Source organism: Pseudochaenichthys georgianus, chromosome 13 (assembly GCF_902827115.2).
Source record: "Pseudochaenichthys georgianus chromosome 13, fPseGeo1.2, whole genome shotgun sequence".
NCBI lineage: Eukaryota > Metazoa > Chordata > Actinopteri > Perciformes > Channichthyidae > Pseudochaenichthys > Pseudochaenichthys georgianus.
In genome coordinates this window covers 14653773-14671526 of record NC_047515.1, presented here as the reverse complement: position 1 = coordinate 14671526, position 17754 = coordinate 14653773, and the positions used below count along the sequence as shown (strand labels likewise).

The following is a 17754-nucleotide window of genomic DNA, read 5'->3' as shown; positions in this document are numbered from 1 at the left end:
TCTGTCACTGAGATTGGAAGATGTACCAAAGTGGTAAATACAACTGTAAACCAAAATCTGATGTGATTTTGTGTTACTATTCTCCAACCTGTTCACCTGCCAACATTACCCAACAATTAAGAGATCTACATAACCTATTAAAATGGACAACATATATCTGGGTCTTGACTTTCAAAGGATGATTATGAGGGAGATTTTGAGGGTTTTAACTCATGATTTAAAAGAGCCATTCTCTCCTCTTCGGAAGGCACCCAGTCTCAATAGTTTCTTATTTGGCCAACAATATCCTAGCGTCTACCTTATCCATGAACAGTGGGGTGGAGACTGTTGGCCCTTGACATTGAAGTGATCCATTCTCATTGGCTGGCTATTTTACTTTAGGTCGGCTGTAAGGGTTGTGTAACTGCATACATCTCCAACACATCTGATGCATTGACTCTTCCTCTGGCTTCCTTTGAAGGAATAACTATTTAATTGTGAGGAAGGCTATTGGAGATCTATTTAAAGGACACGTATATTCAGCTTTGAAACATGACACCTTAAACCAGAACAAGGAATTATATTTGAATTTGACTTAAATATGGGTTCAATTAATGTAAAGGTTTACAATCTCTCTGCTGATCCCTCATCATCAAAAGGATAAGAGTTGGTTTTTTTATCTGTTTCTGAAGCGTAGTTAAATTGCATGGAATAGGCTCCCATGTGAGAAAAAGACGTGGCCAGAGCCTTTTTCGACGGGGAGGAGGATTACAGGAGAGTCTCTAAGCAGCTTTTCATCACACATCATCCAACCTCCGGGCACACCAGTCTCTGCTGCGCGCTCCCAGGATCAGAACATGGACAATAACACACACGGAAGAATGAGCACCATCACTACGATGGCTGATTCCTTTCCATTTCCATTACTCGATGGTTCAATTGCGGGAAAACATTTTTATGACCGTAGCAGTGACTATCTGAAGTGTGACACTGTGCAGTGGGACGTTCAGAGGACACATGTGGCCACAACGGAAACTTTACCAGGCGCAAATGTAAGCTTCTCTACATCAACAGGAGCATTTAAATTCATCAAAGATGAAAAAGAGCCTTCTGTGATTATGAACAGCCCCATTCCCAACTTCGACACATCACCGGAGATTCCTGATCTGGACACCTGCTGTGACGCCGACGGGAAGCAGCAGCTGAGGCTCAGTGACGGGGAGTCCGCGAGCTTCTCCCCGGCTGCAGCGAGGCCGAGGCTGGAGGGGTCTCCAAACTTCCTGATGGACCTGAACCAGCCAGATCAGCTTCCGGCGCACATCCAGGTGAGGGCCGACTCCAGGTGCGGTGTGTCCGGGAAGGCTGTTGGAAACTTTGATGCCATTACGCACGCAGCCCAGCAGCCACTGACCATGTGCAAGAGCGAAGTTCCCCATTGGCAGATGCAGCCGTCTGCGCCTGAGACCCAGTACTGGTGCCAGTCCGTGGGGATGAACGATGACCAGTTCACACAAAACGGCTATGAGGGGATCCAGAACCAGGCCATGATTCGAAGGAACCCATCACCATATTCCGCGTACCCCGGGTAATTATGACTACAAAACACTCAACTTGACGTAGGCTAGATAGAAAAACTAAGTACCACCTGACCGTTAACAAAAAGAAAAAACTGAGTCAACCATGAATGTTAAAAATAAGTTTGCATAATGGTTAGGTGATAGTTCAAGTGATATATAAATAGTTTTTTCAGCAACAATTCTGCAAAAAAATACATTCTACTTTTTTAACTTGATAAAAGAGCATGGACAGTTTTGCAATAGCTTTGACAAATTTGGCCTATATGCACATAATTTGATGATCATTAAAGAATCCAATTATAGGACATGATGGGGGATGGGTTTTTATGGTTTTTCCACAGCACAATGACATGTTTATCAGTCGGTCCGGCCATTGCCGTGGCAGAGAAAGTGGAATAAAACAACTCTAAAACTCTTCATTTCTAAAACGAATCTAACATCTCATGAAAAGGTTTCAATCGTTTTAAAAACAAGTAAAAGTAAATGAAAATATCTAATCCTATTCGGTCGAATTTGAGTTATTTTTACTTTGAGATAGACATTTTTTTTAAACCATCTTTTTCTTTTTACCCACCTCTATGCACACAATTGGTCCTTAATGGTCCTTAAGTCTTATACCTTACTTTGCAAATATACAAAGAGGACTCTTTAATTAGCTTAAAATACCCTCAAGGGTTAAACATACCATCCATTAAGGCAAGTGTGAATGTCTAATTAAAACAACATTTAGTTATTGCCTTTAAATGAATTAGGGTTGGCTCAGATGATGTATCCCTTTATGTGACTTCATTACAATATATTGTACATTTTACCCAAATGTTTAAATGGAGATAAAATTAGGTTGTTCTGCTCAAAAACAGAATGGTAATTTTTGCAATTTTTATATACATTTAGTTCATGTGAGTTCATTAATGTATGCATTTCTTCCTTATTTCAGAAGACCACCTCAGAGACAGTGTGTGATCTGTGCGGATGAGGCGTCTGGTTGCCACTATGGAGTCTTAACCTGCGGGAGCTGTAAAGTATTTTTTAAAAGAGCAGTTGAAGGTGAGCAGAGCATTTTTTTTTTAACTACTTCAGGACATTTTATGTTCAAAATTCAAATAATTTCAACCACAAATCCGTTTTCATCTCCTTTTGTTCACATATTCCATCAATCCTGTAGAGCTGGAGAGGGGAAACCTATCAGCTCTACAGCAGATTTTCCCCCCAGCCTTTATACTGTTAGTACCAGTGTATTTAGATTGTTGATATTACATAATACATGTTGTATAATACAACTTGATTTGTATGGTTCCTGCAAATGAAAATGTGTCCACCATGCCAACTGCCAACTGTTGATCAGTTGGAAGAGTTCCTCGGGAAAAAAAATCCAAGATAAAACATTTAATAAAAAACACTCAGGAAATCTAATCTGTGATGTGTGATGTCTCCAGTAAATGATAATTATAGGGAGTTACCACATCAATTTTTACTGACCTTCTATGGCAGTTTTTTTTACAGTATCACATTGACCATGTGTTCACCGTGTTCCTTGCTTGGACTTGTTTTTCTTGTTATCTTGCAACGCGAGATACATAAGAGCCACTATGTCTCACCATGGCCATGTCACTCTGTCCTCACAGCCTTGCCTCTATCTCATTTTCTTCTTTAGATCTCTCCTCAGAACATTGATTCCGTGTGGATGGAGTAGCCATGTTAATAGTCAAGAGCACTTCAAGACCTTTCCTCCCCTCATTATGCCTCTACCCCTCGCTGCTTATTTTAAGATCAAGTCCTCATAAAATTGTGTTCTTGTTTGTATCCTTTCACTCAACAGGCCATCACAGCTATCTCTGCGCTGGGCGAAACGACTGCATTGTGGACAAAATTCGGAGGAAAAATTGCCCTGCATGTCGCCTCCGGAAGTGCTACCAAGCGGGAATGATGCTAGGAGGTAACGAGTGGTTGAATTGATTTTCCCAGATATGAAACTGAACAGTAATTCAGAATTCATGGTTAGCATCAAAGAGGATGTTAAGATTGATGAATTAACTTGGCTCTCTGGTGTTGTATGGGCACAACTTGTGCTCTTTGTCCCTAAATCTAACCAGGCCTTGCACTTCTGTCACAGGCAGGAAGCTGAAGCGTTTCGGGGCCTTGAAAGCCTTCAGTTTGGCCCCGTCCCTGATGTTCCAGTCACACTTTGCCATATCCAACGAAAATCACGCCTTGACCTCCATGTCGTGCATACCAGGCATCCGCGAGGAGCAGCTCTCCCAACAGATCCTCAGTATCCTGGAAAACATCGAACCAGAGATCATGTACTCCGGATTCGAAAGCGCCCAGACCGACGGGCCCCACATTCTGCTCAACAGCCTCAACCAGCTGTGTGAGAAACAGCTGGTGTGGATCGTCAAGTGGTCCAAGTCCCTCCCAGGTAACGTCTCTCTGCAGCTCAGGGTCACCACTGTGGTCGCCATGGGGATGCACTGGCAGCCCACGCCAAAGGCTTTGCACAGGTTTTTTTTTTAGCAATAAGGCTGTAAGTGGATATAAATTGTGTTAAAAAACCAAAGTGGATCACCATTGGGTATGTTTTAGGGCTGTTTTCACTTTACAATTATCTTGGTCAAAAGCAGTCACAAAAAGGCTATTATTGGGATGTCTTTAGGAATAAAATACTGTAATGCTTTCTGTTCAATTCAGAAACTGTGATTTTTTTTCTTATGTCTCACTTTTAGAAAAACCATTTATTAATTTGTGTGTGGGGAATTGGGGGAGACAAAAGGAGAGCAGCAAAACAACAATTTTAAGATGCGTAATATTTACAAAAGATTAGCAAGACTGTTTTCCTGACATAATATCAATATTTGCATTTTTTTATCTAGGTTATCTTCAATGCCAGTTTATCACAATACCCCTATCAGGAGCGCACTGATGCTTGGTTATGAAATTAGATCCATTGTAGACAAATGCAAAAATAAGACTTCGACTGATAGTGATGGGATCGACATGACAATAGTGAAAATGACTATTGACTGTATAATTAAACCGCTAAGCTACATCTTTAATCTTTCATTTCAGACAGGTATTTTTCCAGATAGCATGAAAAAAGCAAAAGTTATCCCACTTTTTAAAACAGGGGACAAAGGCCAATGTACTAACTACAGACCAGTGTCCTTGCTTTCACAATTTTCCAAGGTCCTTGAAAAATTGTTTGTCCAAAAATGTGATAATTTTATTGAAAAAATGGGTTATTGAGTGAGAGTCAGTATGGATTTAGGAAAAATCGATCTACAGCTTTAGCTTTAATGAAAATAACCAAATAAATTACAACAGCTATAGAAATAAATAAATAAACAATAGCTGTATTTATTGACTCAAAAAAGGCATTTGACACCATAGACCATAACCTATTAATTTCGAAATGACATAGATATGATCTGAGAGGAGTAGTTCTAGATTGGTTAAAAAGTTATTTAGATAACAGACAACAATTTGCTGGTAGCACATCGGAGTGTATGAATATAGAATGGGGTGTCCCACAGGGCTTGGTTTTAGGGCCTAAACTTTTTATTTTGTACATCAATGACTATGTGAAACGTCAACATTATTGCAATTTGTGTTGTTTTCAGATGACACCAATTCAGGAGATGATTTAAACATTTTAGCAAAGTGTATTGTACATGAAATAGTCAAACTTAAAAGATGGTTTGATGAAAATAAGTTAAACCTAGATTTGAATAAAACGAAGTTTATGGTTTTTGCTAATAGAAAAAAAGATGAAAACATTTCACTGTCCATTGATGGAGTTTTTATTGAAAGGGTTTCTGAATTTCAATGTGTAGGTGTGGCACTGGATGATAACCTGACATGGAAATCACAAATAGCACATGTTAAAACAAAAGTGTCTAGGAATATTTCTGTTTTAAACAAGGCAAAGTACTTGTTAGATTACAAGGGATTGAGAATGTTGTACTGTTCACTTATTTTGAGATTTTATATTTATTGTATAGAAGTTTGGGGCAACACGTATATGACCAACATAAAGCCATTGTCAATATTACAGAAAAGGGCAGTACGAATAATTCATAAAGCTGATTCAAGGGAACACACCAACAGACTGTTTTTTAAGTCAGGACTCTTGAAACTCAAAGACATAACTGAGCTGCAGACATTATCAGTAATGCTCAGGGCAAAAAGCAGAATGTTACCAGTATATTTACAACAGTTGTTTGTTTTTGGATCAGACAAGAAAGACCACAGAAGGAAATTACATTTTAAGCATCCTTATGCAAGGACTACTCTAAAGCAAATGTGTATTTCGGTGGTTGGTGTAAAATTGTGGAATTCTCAACAGAAGGATCTAAAGAATTGTATATGTATTTTTCAGTTAAAGAAATTGTATAAATTAAGAAAAATGGGACTGAGCAGAATGTGAATAAGTCTACAGTATGTACTCTGGTCCTGCATTGGTAAATATTGGTAAATATTCACTAGCAGGAACCACGCCACAACAATGTGATGTTTGTAAGTTTATTGAAGTAACATGTGAATGATATGAGGGGGGTGAAGAGATGATCTGGGAGGACGAGCTGTGGTCCGTGTAGTGGGAGACTCAGAGTAATAATAATAATAATAATAATACATTTTATTTTTAGGCGCCTTTCATGACACCCAAGGACACCGTACATTTAAAAAAAATAAATAAATAAATAACTAAATAAAAATAAATAAAATAAAAGCTACACTACAGTGAGTAAGCAGATTTGAACAGGTGGGTTTTTAATTGGGATTTGAATAAGGTGATTGTGTCTGACTGTCGGATGTGCGGGGGGAGGGAGTTCCAGAGTCTGGGAGCAGTGCAGCTAAAAGCCCGAGCACCCATGGTGACGAGGCGTGGGGACGGTCAGCAGACCAGCAGAGGAGGAGCGGAGGGAGCGAGAGGGAGGTTCCGTCTCCGGCATGATCTGCGTGGGCTGATTACGGGCCCCCCAGACAATACCTGGAATTAAAATGTTAGTATATGCAGTATATAAATATGCACAGTTTAAATATAAATGTTGACTGGCAGAGGATGTTGGGATGGAGGGATGAGGGATGGAGGGATGAAGGGATGAAGGGATGTAGGGATGTAGGGATGTAGGGATGAAGGGATGTAGGGATGTTGGGATGAAGGGATGTAGTGATGTAGTGATGTAGTGATGTAGTGATGTAGAGATGTAGTGATGTAGTGATGTAGTGATGTAGTGATGTAGTGATGTAGTGATGTAGTGATGTAGTGATGTAGTGATGTAGTGATGTAGTGATGTAGTGATGTAGTGATGTAGAGATGTAGTGATGTAGTGATGTAGAGATGTAGTGATGTAGAGATGGAGGGATGAAGGGATGTAGGGATGAAGGGATGTAGGGATGTTGGGATGGAGGGATGAGGGATGAGGGATGTAGGATGGAGGGATGAAGGGATGTAGGGATAAGGGATGAGGGATGAAGGGATGAGGGGCTGTAGGGATGTTGAGGGAGGGAAGAAGGGATGGATGGATGTATCGCTCGGTGTGAGTCGGAAGGGGAACTGTATGGGTAGAAAGGGAGAGGGAGGGTAGGTTGAAAGGATGGAGACGAGCAGTGGCCGGAAGTGTTGCCGGATATAAATAGTGGTGGCCGTGGTTCGAGGCGGAGTTTTAGGCGTGGCCATGCTCCTGAACCTATGTTAACAATTTAACCTCATTTCACTAGCAGGAACCACGCCACAACAATGTGATGTTTGTAAGTTTATTGAAGTAACATGTGAATGATATGAGGGGGGTGAAGAGATGATCTGGGAGGACGAGCTGTGGTCCGTGCAGTGGGAGACTCAGAGTGGGGGTTCCGTCTCCGGCATGATCTGCGTGGGCTGATTACGGGCCCCCAAAAGAGTCGGATTAAAGCAGCTGACTTAAGCGTGTGCATGTCTGACCTCGTTTAGATTGTTGCGGATGTAAGCGTGATACGCTTGGATGACGAGCGGCCGAGGGCCTAGATGGTTGGATAAGAGATGCCCGGTCTAGCTGCTGTGGACGCTGCGCCGGTGCGGGAGAAATGGCTTTAATAATGTTCTGAGAATGCCCCCAAAATGTGCGGGATGTTCTGAAAGTGTTTCTGGACCAGAAACATGTGGCTTGAAAATAACATGCCCGGAACGAATGACTACATCTTCACTTCTAAATCCAACTAAACATTACCTGGAGGAGTTAGAATGATGCGCACGCGGTTTGCCCAGCACCAGGCCTCCGTTACACTCTAAAGGGAAAATACGTTTATGCCTTAAATGTTAGGTTGGGTTGTGGGGGCGGGTGCTCCTGATGTGAGCGACGCCGCGGAAAGAGCGGATGTGAATTAGGCGGCAATTAGAGAGAAAGCAGCCTAGCTCATTGAATTTATTACTCCTTACTGCCTCCCTGCGGGTGATAGACGGTTAAAGTCTGAGGCGTTGCATGATGGAGAGGAAAGTGAGTGAGGTGTTTGAGGTGGTGGAGTGCTGACTATGCATGCTGAGGCCGGGTGGGAGGGGGCTCCGCATACTTGGCAAGAGAGGGATGCGCATGCTGCAAAGATGCGGCAGTAAAGCTCGGCGTCCAGAGCGCCCCAGTATGTTCCCTGATTGAACTGCTTGATGCGGCCGGCGGCTTGGCTAGCGAAGTGGACATGGTAGGTGTAAAACACTGAGCCTCCGAAGCGTAAGGCCATGTCGAGCTCAATGCGAAGATACTCATCTAACTCGGTTCTGCGTGTGGGGTAGGCTGAGCATATGACGTCGCGGTAAAGGGAGAAAGCTAGGGCGAACTCTGCTGGGGTTAAGTTCTTGGACCTTGTAGGTGATGGATTTCGCAGCTGGACTAAACCGAAATTGGTCTGTATTTCCCTGGGCTGGCTAGTGTCTGTGATTGATGGCTGTAGTAGCTGAGCCAGGTCTACGTAGTTGCCCAGGAGAATCTGCTGGCGCAAGACGGGGGACACGGGGGAAGGGTGGTAGACTGAGGAGGCTGGCTGGATGGGTTGTGTTGCTGTGGCTAGAGTGTAGCTGATTGCACGGGGAAGAAAAACATTTGGGTGTTGGGGAAGGGATGGGGTAGGGGGAGGGGGAAAGGATAGACCAGTTGGGAAAGAAGGTACTGGGTAAGAGTTGGCTAACTGGTTAGTGTGTAGCATGGCCCCTTGGGTTACTGGGTGGGGCGCTGTTTCTACGGGGTTAGCCGCTGAAGGAGGAAGGTAAGCAGGAGCTAGGTTGCTGTGGGCCGCTGAAGGTAGAGAAAAAGAAGGGATGGAGGGATGAAGGGATGTATGTGCAAGGGGATTTTGTGAAGCCTGTGAGCACAGGGATGAGAGAAAGGTTGACATGAGCTGCGACATGTCGGACACAGAGAGAGCGGGCACAGAGGGCAATAAGACCTGGCCCCCACCAGGGGGTGCTGCTGAGTCGGGCTGTGTCCGTGGAGGAGGACGGCGGCCTGTGACGTCACGACCCGTGGTGCGCGCGCGCCGCATGGTGGTTGGCTCTGGAGCAGTCGTTGCTCTTGCCGTTGTGCTGCTGTAGGCTTTGTAGAGATTGAACAGTCTAGCCTTATTGTCGTTTCGGCGAAAGTGGATGCCGTTTTCTCTCAGGAAATGTTGGAGTTGGGTGACTGTCCACCTACGTAGTTCGGGCTCCGTTTCGGAGCGCGGCTCCGTCCGAGAGGCGTGTCGAATGCGCCGCTGCTAGTGGCTGGGGGCTGCGAATGAGGCAGGCTGCCGGTGGTGGGGAGATTGGAGCTGGCTGTGCCTGTTGTGGCCCCGGTTGTTTGCCCTCGCTGGCGGAGTAGACGAAGCCTGGGACCTGTCTGGAGTTGGAGGTGTCTCTTTGGGGGAGCTTGAGTGGGAGCGGTGGCGGCTGGTGTGTGGGACACTGATTGCCGAGCGCACGCGGCTCCGTTCGGATGCTTGGCATAGATCCAACTGCTGAAACGTGGATGGCGGGTAGCCGATGTCGAAGAGATCTTCGTCTGACTCCGGTGAGTTGATCAGCAGTTCGGAATCCATGGTAAGTTGAATGTTCTCGTGGTAGCGTTTAGCTTGTTTGAACCGTGACGACGCGCGGCGTGAATCACGGTCTGGCTGTCAGTCCTTGAAAGGATGGAGACGAGCAGTGGCCGGAAGTGTTGCCGGATATAAATAGGGGTGGCCGTGGTTCGAGGCGGAGTTTTAGGCGTGGCCATGCTCCTGAACCTATGTTAACAATTTAACCTCATTTGTTGATGTCTTTGATGTGATGTCTGTTCAGGTCCCATTGTTATTGATTTTGTTATTATTATTATTATTATAATAATAATTATGCACCGCTTTCCACCTTCTTCTCCAGTAGGACTCTGCACTTTTCCTTTTCCTTATACATGTGATGTTCTCATTCATAACACTCCGTTCGATGTCTCACTATGGGATGCGCCTCATCGCGGAGCAAACAGAAGCATCAATCTCATTACGCCAATCCTGATTGGCTGGTGATCTTGACGTCAACGTCAGGGGAAATCACCCCCTATAAGTAGCCTGCGCCACGACGCATGCGTCATTCAAACACCTCTTCTCGCTTCAGAGCACATCTCTAATGGTAGCCGGGCTAGCTTAACAGTCCACAGACTGAACCAAAGCTAACTTTCGGTCGACGGGCGTCGGCCGGCTACCCTATTCTGCCTTACAGAAGAGTATGATACTAACACACCAGTTAGTATTATAGTCAACCTCGCCGTTCTTCCTCTGGAAGTAAGGTAAGATTTTGACTTTCAAGTTAGCAACACACCAGTTGCTAGCTTGTGCTTTTTTCCCCTCACTGCCGACACCACGGTAGCGAGGACGTTTTTTCTTTTCTCTTCCCCGGAGGAGAAAAGGATTTAAAGAATATTGCCACACCAGGTAATATTCTTTGAGAGGAAAAGACCCACACTGCCTTTTTTCTCCGGATAAAGGACAGATTGGAGACACTTTTTCTCGACGTACCTGTTAAGAGCGGGTCCTCTCCATGGACGCCTCTCTCCCTCACAGCAGAGGAGTCAGGGACTCGAAGGCTCGGTTCTGCGGCTGCGGGTTGAAGATATCAGGCACAGACTCACACCAGGTCTGCTCGTCCTGCCTCGGGCTGGAACATGCCCAGGAGGCTATCGACAACCCCGGCTCGTGCGGGCATTGTGCCCGCCTCACCATAAAGAGCCTCCGCCGACGGTTAGCATGACAAGCTAGCCTGTCGGGACAGGATCCCCTCATGTCCACTGGTTGGCCGGCTGGCAATCAAGACACGGGGGCGTCCGCCGCAGAGACTGAGTCCCTCACCTTCACGGTCTGGGGCTCATCAACTGCGGCAGCCGCAGAACCGGATTCCCGCGCTATATCAGGCCGGGACCCGGTGGCGGCAAAGGACGCGGGAACGGGGCCCCACGCTATACCAAGCTGGGGCTCCCGGCTGGACCTCACCATGGTTTCACCCGCGGAGGATGTCCTAGAATTGGATTACATGGAGGACGAAGAGGATGCCTCTGAGTTCCTCCTGTCTGATTCGGACGAGCAAGAAGACGACGTCTTCGTGTCACCAGCTCAGGCTGCCGGGAGCGATGGCTGCTCTCCCGGGCGATAGCACACCAGCTTCGCCCTGTCTCAGTATGGACCTACAAGCCGTGTGTCAGCGCGCTGCGGCCAGACTAGACATCCCATGGCCCGAAGTGGCCAAGGAGACCTCCAGGTCCCGTTACGAGGGAAAACATTTTCCCCAAACAACGAGGACAAAGAGGCAACTCCTCCCGGTCTTCCCAGAGATGTTGGATGAGGTGTCGGTCTCGTGGAGAGACCGGCCCTTTAGCAACAAGGCCCCAATCCAGGGTGCCTCCTCCCTTGACTGTGACGGTATGGAACCGCTGGTGGCAGCCCACCTCCTACCGAGGATGGGCCCGTCACCAAGCAGGAACCCCACACTGCCAGCGAAGACGGACCGATTCCAGTCGACCATGACTGAACGGTCCTACAAAGCTGCAGCATTGTCCGCCAGAGCTCTGAACGTTTCCTCGATGCTTCCATGCAGAGGAGGTGCGAGTCGAAAAAGAAGGAAGACGAGGCCCTCCACCTCTGTCTCCCTCGAAGGGTCCAGCCGCTGCCTCCGCAACAGCGGCCCTTCGCCCAAGCTGCTCCGAACCCTGCTGGGTCTAGAGTACCAGATCAGCAGAGGTCGCAGCCCGCCCAGAGTCCCCAGCCCAGGCAGGAGACGAGGGCGAGTTGGCCTAGAAAATCTCCGGTTCCGGCTGCAGCCCAGGCGCAGCCAACCCAGAATTTCGGCCAGCAGTCGAGGAGGAAGAAGCGAGCGGCATGACAGCCCCTCCTTCTCCCCTCTGTGACAGAGCTGGAAGTTCCTTCCCCGGCTCGAAATGTGTTCCCGCTGCCTCGAGAGATGCCTCAACGCCATCCTCAAGTCCGCATAAAACACATGTCACATCCTTATTGTTTGAATAAACCATTTTCCGCTAACGCATCCAGGCTTCGGCCAAGGGCGCAGCTCAAAAAAATGAAAAGAAAAACAATAAACAGTCACCATAAACCATAAATCCCCTTCTGAGAGCAGCTACGGCCTCTCTCAAAAGGCGGATAATAAACGGGTCTGTGAAGGCACCACCGCCACGCGCATGCGCAGTGCCGGTTGGGGCTTTAAGGGCACTACCGTCACGCACACGCACAGTGCCGGCTAGAGCTGTAAAGGACGGCCCGCCAATCCTTCCCCTTTCAAGAGCAGCTACGGCATCTCTCAAAAGACGGATTATTGACGGGTCCGTGAAGCCACCGCCACGTGCGTGCGCAGTGACGGTGGGGACTGTTGAAATGGGGTACCACCGTGTTCAGACACTAGACGGCCCCATAACACAACAAACAGAGTCTCAGAGGGCAAGAGATGTGACATCTCCGCTGGCTCTAAGGAGCATACAGTGGAAGATGCTCACAACATCTGCTTGGGTTTTCAAGACAGTAACACGGGGTTACAGACTCCAATTTGCTGTCACCCCCCCTCGTTTCTCGGGCATTTTGTATTCACAAGCCCGGGGAGAGTCAGCCCATATTCTAGAGAGAGAGATCCTCTAACTTCTAGAAAAGAGGGCTATATCTATTGTACCTGCCGAGCAGAGTCAGAGTGGCTTTTATTCCAAGTACTTCCTCGTCCCCAAACGAGGAGGGAACGGAATCCGGCCGATACTGGATTTGAGGGTTCTGAACAGATATCTAAAAAGATACAAATTCAGAATGCTCACTCACACATCTCTGCTGCGTCTCGTGCGACAAGATGATTGGTTTACATCAGTCGACCTGAAAGATGCGTATTTCCACATCCCAGTATATTATCCACACAGGAAATATCTGAGGTTCGCATTTCAGGGGATCTGTTACGAATACAGAGTACTTCCCTTCGGCCTGTCTCTCAGTCCAAGAGTGTTTGTACGATGTACGGAAGCCGCGATAGCCCCGTTAAGACAACGGGGTATTCGCTTGGCGACCTACCTGGACGACTGGCTGCTTCTCGCACAGTCGGAGCAGGAGGCTGTTACGCAGACAAATGTCCTCGTAAAGCACCTGCTCAACCTGGGGTTCATGATAAACACAGAGAAGAGCATGTTGTGCCCCGCGCAGACTATACTCTTCCTAGGGTTACACCTGAACTCGGTGCCCTTTTCAGCTCGCCTGTCAGCGGAAAGAGTGAAAGCTTTCAGAGCTTGTCTCGCTCTATTCCAGCTGCGCAAACATGTTCTCTTCAGAACATGCCTGCGGTTGATGGGGCTCATGGCGTCAGCCATCCTGGTCGTACGACTAGGACGCTTAAACATGAGGGAGTTTCAGCGCTGGGTAGCCGCCTTAAAACTAAACCCCGCGCGTAATGGCGCGCGGAGGGTAATGGTTTCTGTGAAATGCGTAACGGCACTGCGCCACTGGCTGCACCCGACTTTTCTAGTACGGGGCGTGCCTATGGGTGCTGTCCTTTCACGAAGGGTGGTCACCACGGACGCATGTCTGACAGGTTGGGGAGGTATTTATGAAGGCCGTCCGGTGAGGGGTCTCTGGAGCAGAGACCTCCAGCGGGCACACATAAATTACCTAGAACTTTTAGCGGTGTTCCTCACCCTAAAACGCTTCCTGCCTTTCCTCAGGGGACATCACGTCCTCGTGAGGACAGACAATATGACTACAATATCGTATATAAACCGCCAAGGGGGTTTGCGTTCTCTCCAGTTACACATGCTGGCACGCAAACTGATCTTATGGAGCAGCGGGCGTCTCCTCTCCCTGAGAGCGTAGCACGTACCGGGTGTGTTGAACCTTGGGGAGGATCTGCTGTCCAGAGGTGCACCACTATATGCAGACTGGACTCTACATCCAAGGATTGTGAGCCAGCTGTGGGTGCATTATGCTAGAGCCACGGTGGACCTGTTCGCATCAAAAGAAAATGCTCAATGTCAGCTGTTCTTTTCGATGCACGACTTAAACGCACCGTTAGGCGTGGACGCACTCGCACACGTTTGGCCTTCGGGCCTTCTGTACGCGTTCCCACCCCTGGCTCTGATTCCCCAAACTCTGGCCAGAGTGAGGGAACAACGCCACACACTTATCCTGATAGCTCCGCACTGGCCCGCTATGTACTGGCTGGCGGAGATTTATCAGCTGCTGTGCGGGCAGCCATGGCAGCTCCCACTACGCAGGGACATACTGTCCCAGGCGGGGGGGGGACATTTTTCACCCACACCCAGAGCGCTTGGCCTTATGGGCCTGGCCCGTGAGTGGTACAACCTGAATACAGTGAGACTCCCTCATAGGGTGATAAACACTATTCAGAGTGCGAGAGATTCCTACACCAGGTCTCTCTAACATAGTGCTGTTACTGGCCCTGGCTTCCGCCAGGCGAGCCAGTAATGTTTTCATGCACTGTCTGTACATGTACCCAATGGACATTGAGACATTTCCTCAGCCGCTGGGTCCCTCCGGGGAACAGCAGCGGGATTTGCTGTGTCCAGTTCGTGCTTACGCACCTGTATGGACAGATCAGGGGTACTTGTCATAATGACCAACTCCTGGTGTCCTGGGCTAACCCTTATAAGGGCAAGCCTGTTACTAAGCAACGGCTCTCCCACTGTCTTGTGGAAGCTATTGCTTTGGGGCCCATACGAGTTAGAGTTTGCAGGCACCCTCGGGTCCGCAAGCTCTTTCGACTCAGGGTCTGGCTGCATCCTGGGCTCTGTCCAGGCGAGCTGGTCCTCGCCACTCACTTTTGTCCGCCTCTTAGCAGGCTGGGCGTTCTGCTCCCGGTGTGACTCAAGTAGTGCTGAGCACCTAGTTGAGTCAGAACTCTACCTGTTGAGAGTTCTGGTTGGTTTGGTGATTTCGAGATAAGCTCGTCTGGCAATACGGGAGCTACAATTTCCCATAGTGAGACATCGAACGGAGTGTTATGAATGAGAACTATAGGTTACTTACGTAACCCCAGTACTCAGAGTAACATGAAGTGAGATGTCTCACCAGACGGCCCTTCTTGCTATGGTGAAGCGAGAAGAGGTGCTTATTTTGAATGACGCATGCGTCGTGGCGCAGGCTACTTATAGGGGGTGATTTCCCCTGACGTTGACGTCAAGATCACCAGCCAATCAGGATTGGCGTAATGAGATTGATGCTTCTGTTTGCTCCGCGATGAGGCGCATCCCATAGTGAGACATCTCACTTCATGTTACTCTGAGACTGGGGTTACGTAAGTAACCTATAGTTTTAGTGTTGTTGTTTTTGTTGTTGCTGTGAATAAGTTTGGCTGTGAAAAAGAAATATGAAGGACAGACCATCTATTTCTATTTTTTTTTTTAGAAAGGGGCAGGTAATATAACATTTTTTTCTTCTCCCTGCTCCTTTTTGCTCAATGGTGTGTTTGTCGAGACGTGTTTTGTTGGCCATTATTGTACATTGGGTTTTGGGTACCATTAGCAGAACAAATACAAATGAAATGAAATGGTGGCATGTACTGTGGGAAAATAAATTAATATTGAATTTTCTTTTTTCTTCAAAGGGTTTCGTAATCTTCACATCACGGATCAGATGACCCTCATCCAGTACTCGTGGGTGAACCTGATGGTATTCTCTCTTGGGTGGCGCTCCTATCAGAATGTCACCAATGAATATTTATACTTTGCACCTGATCTGGTTCTCAGTCAGTAAGTAACTATCATTAAACACATTTGTTTCCCAAACTTTAATTATTTTGGATGAAAAATAGGCTCTTGATGGTTCAGAATCGTACATCAGTGGGTTTTTTTTGTCTGTCAGGGATCAAATGAGGAGATCTCCGATTTACGAGCTGTGCCTGGCGATACAGTTCATCCCTCAGGAGTTTGCAAACCTTCAAGTTAGCCGCGAGGAGTTTCTCTGCATGAAAGCCATAATATTACTCAACACAGGTAAAAGCAACAACACTTCCTGCATCAGATGACTCACTTTGTACCCTCATGTTGACCTTCTCGTTTGACTTTACTCAGAATACAATGTTGTAAGAGATGTGAAGCTTCGATGATCATGAGCCGCACAATAAAGGGAGTGTTGTACGGGGGGAGTGGACCTTGAATAGATTTGTGTAGCAGCTGCTAATAAAACCTAGGTTTTCCACTGAAAAACAACAGTCAAGGCTTGGGAAAATGCAGGAATTGAGCAGAAATAACCCATTACGATAGTTTAGAGTAAAATACCAAGTACACACAAAACGTCTGTCCTAAAGCATTTATTAGTTTCTGACTGGGAAAGTGGGAACCATAAAACACACATTTATGCTATTATATTTTAATCTTCAAACAACTAAAGACATTGTGTTTTATTTCCATTCCCTTGGCCAACCCTGCATTAGACTGCTCCCCCTTAGGAAACATCTGTTTTAGAGACATGTTTTTATTTTATTTATATTCCCGTCTGTTCTCAGTGCCTCTGGAGGGACTCAAAAGCCAGGCAGTGTTTGAAGATATGAGACAGAACTACATCCGGGAGCTGACAAAGGCGATACACTTGAGGGAGAAGGGCCTGGTGGCCAGCTCCCAGAGGTTCTACCACCTCACCAAGCTGATGGACGCCATGCATGATGTAAGACCTCTACATATCTGAGCATTGATTCATGTCTTTATCTAACTGCTGTTCTGATGAGCACCAAGACAAACATGCATGTCTCTCTCCTGACAGATAGTGAAAAAGGTCAACCTGTTCTGTCTGAGCACCTTCATCCAGGCGGACGCCATGAAAGTGGAGTTTCCAGAGATGATGACGGAGGTGATCGCCTCCCAGCTTCCCAAGGTCCTGGCAGGCATGGTGAGGCCCCTCACCTTCCACTCCAAGTGAAGATGCCAGCAAACATGTCGCACATCTGCGGAGACATCTTGTGAGGGGGTTATTCATCCCACGATTACTGAATTCTTTGTAGCCTTCATTATTCAAGACAGTCAGTACTTCAGCCTTTTTACTTTATAAGGGCAACAGAGTTCTTTCCACATGTTTTTAAGTACATTTAATATAATCTATTTGAAAAATATGAATTCAGAGGCATGAATGGTTTTGAGAACCATTAGAGATACTGATCTTTGTACTGAAGCTGCAAAAGAGAAACAAAATAATAACAACAAGTTTATAATTGAATGTTCAGGGGAGGAGAACATGGAAGTTAACTATCAGTAAAATATTTGATGAGAAATAATATACTTAATGTGATCTTGAGTGGGTTAAAAATAACGAGGACATTTTCGCAAAGGCTTTTTGCCCTTAGTGTGTTATTTTCATACAGTTACTTATTCTAAAAATGTCTACATTAAAGACATTCAGACAATTGGAGAAGTGTGCCACATTTGAAATGATTGCAGTACGTTCACACATTCAATTCACAATTTCACAATGAAATACTTTTCTGACTCAGCATAAAAACAACTGGTCACTGTCTCCTTGGCACATACTCTTACTCTAAACTAAATACTGACGTTTGTTTTGGAGCTGTAGTTAACAAAAAATGAAAAAGAAATTTTGAATCTGGCGGGGATAATAGAAATGCAAACATATTTTGATATAGCTTTGGATAGGAATGAAAGTATTTCATACTAGGACATACTCTAGTCTAGTTGTAGCTCTTTCAATTGAAAAACATCCCCCTACAAGTGTTAGTGTGCCTCCAACAGTC

The 17754-nt window shown here is 46.4% G+C and overlaps 1 protein-coding gene across 1 annotated transcript; it reads left to right on the top strand.

Annotated features, from left to right (window-relative positions):
* The first annotated feature begins 421 nt into the window (after positions 1-421).
* On the top strand, positions 422-17417 carry pgr (progesterone receptor). The gene is made up of 8 exons (XM_034097224.2): positions 422-1564; positions 2494-2603; positions 3376-3492; positions 3670-3975; positions 15619-15763; positions 15876-16006; positions 16519-16676; positions 16773-17417. Exons 1-8 carry the CDS (start codon positions 837-839, stop codon positions 16926-16928), a joined length of 1851 nt encoding a protein of 616 aa, XP_033953115.1. The 5' UTR covers positions 422-836; the 3' UTR covers positions 16929-17417.
* The last annotated feature ends 337 nt before the right edge of the window (positions 17418-17754 follow it).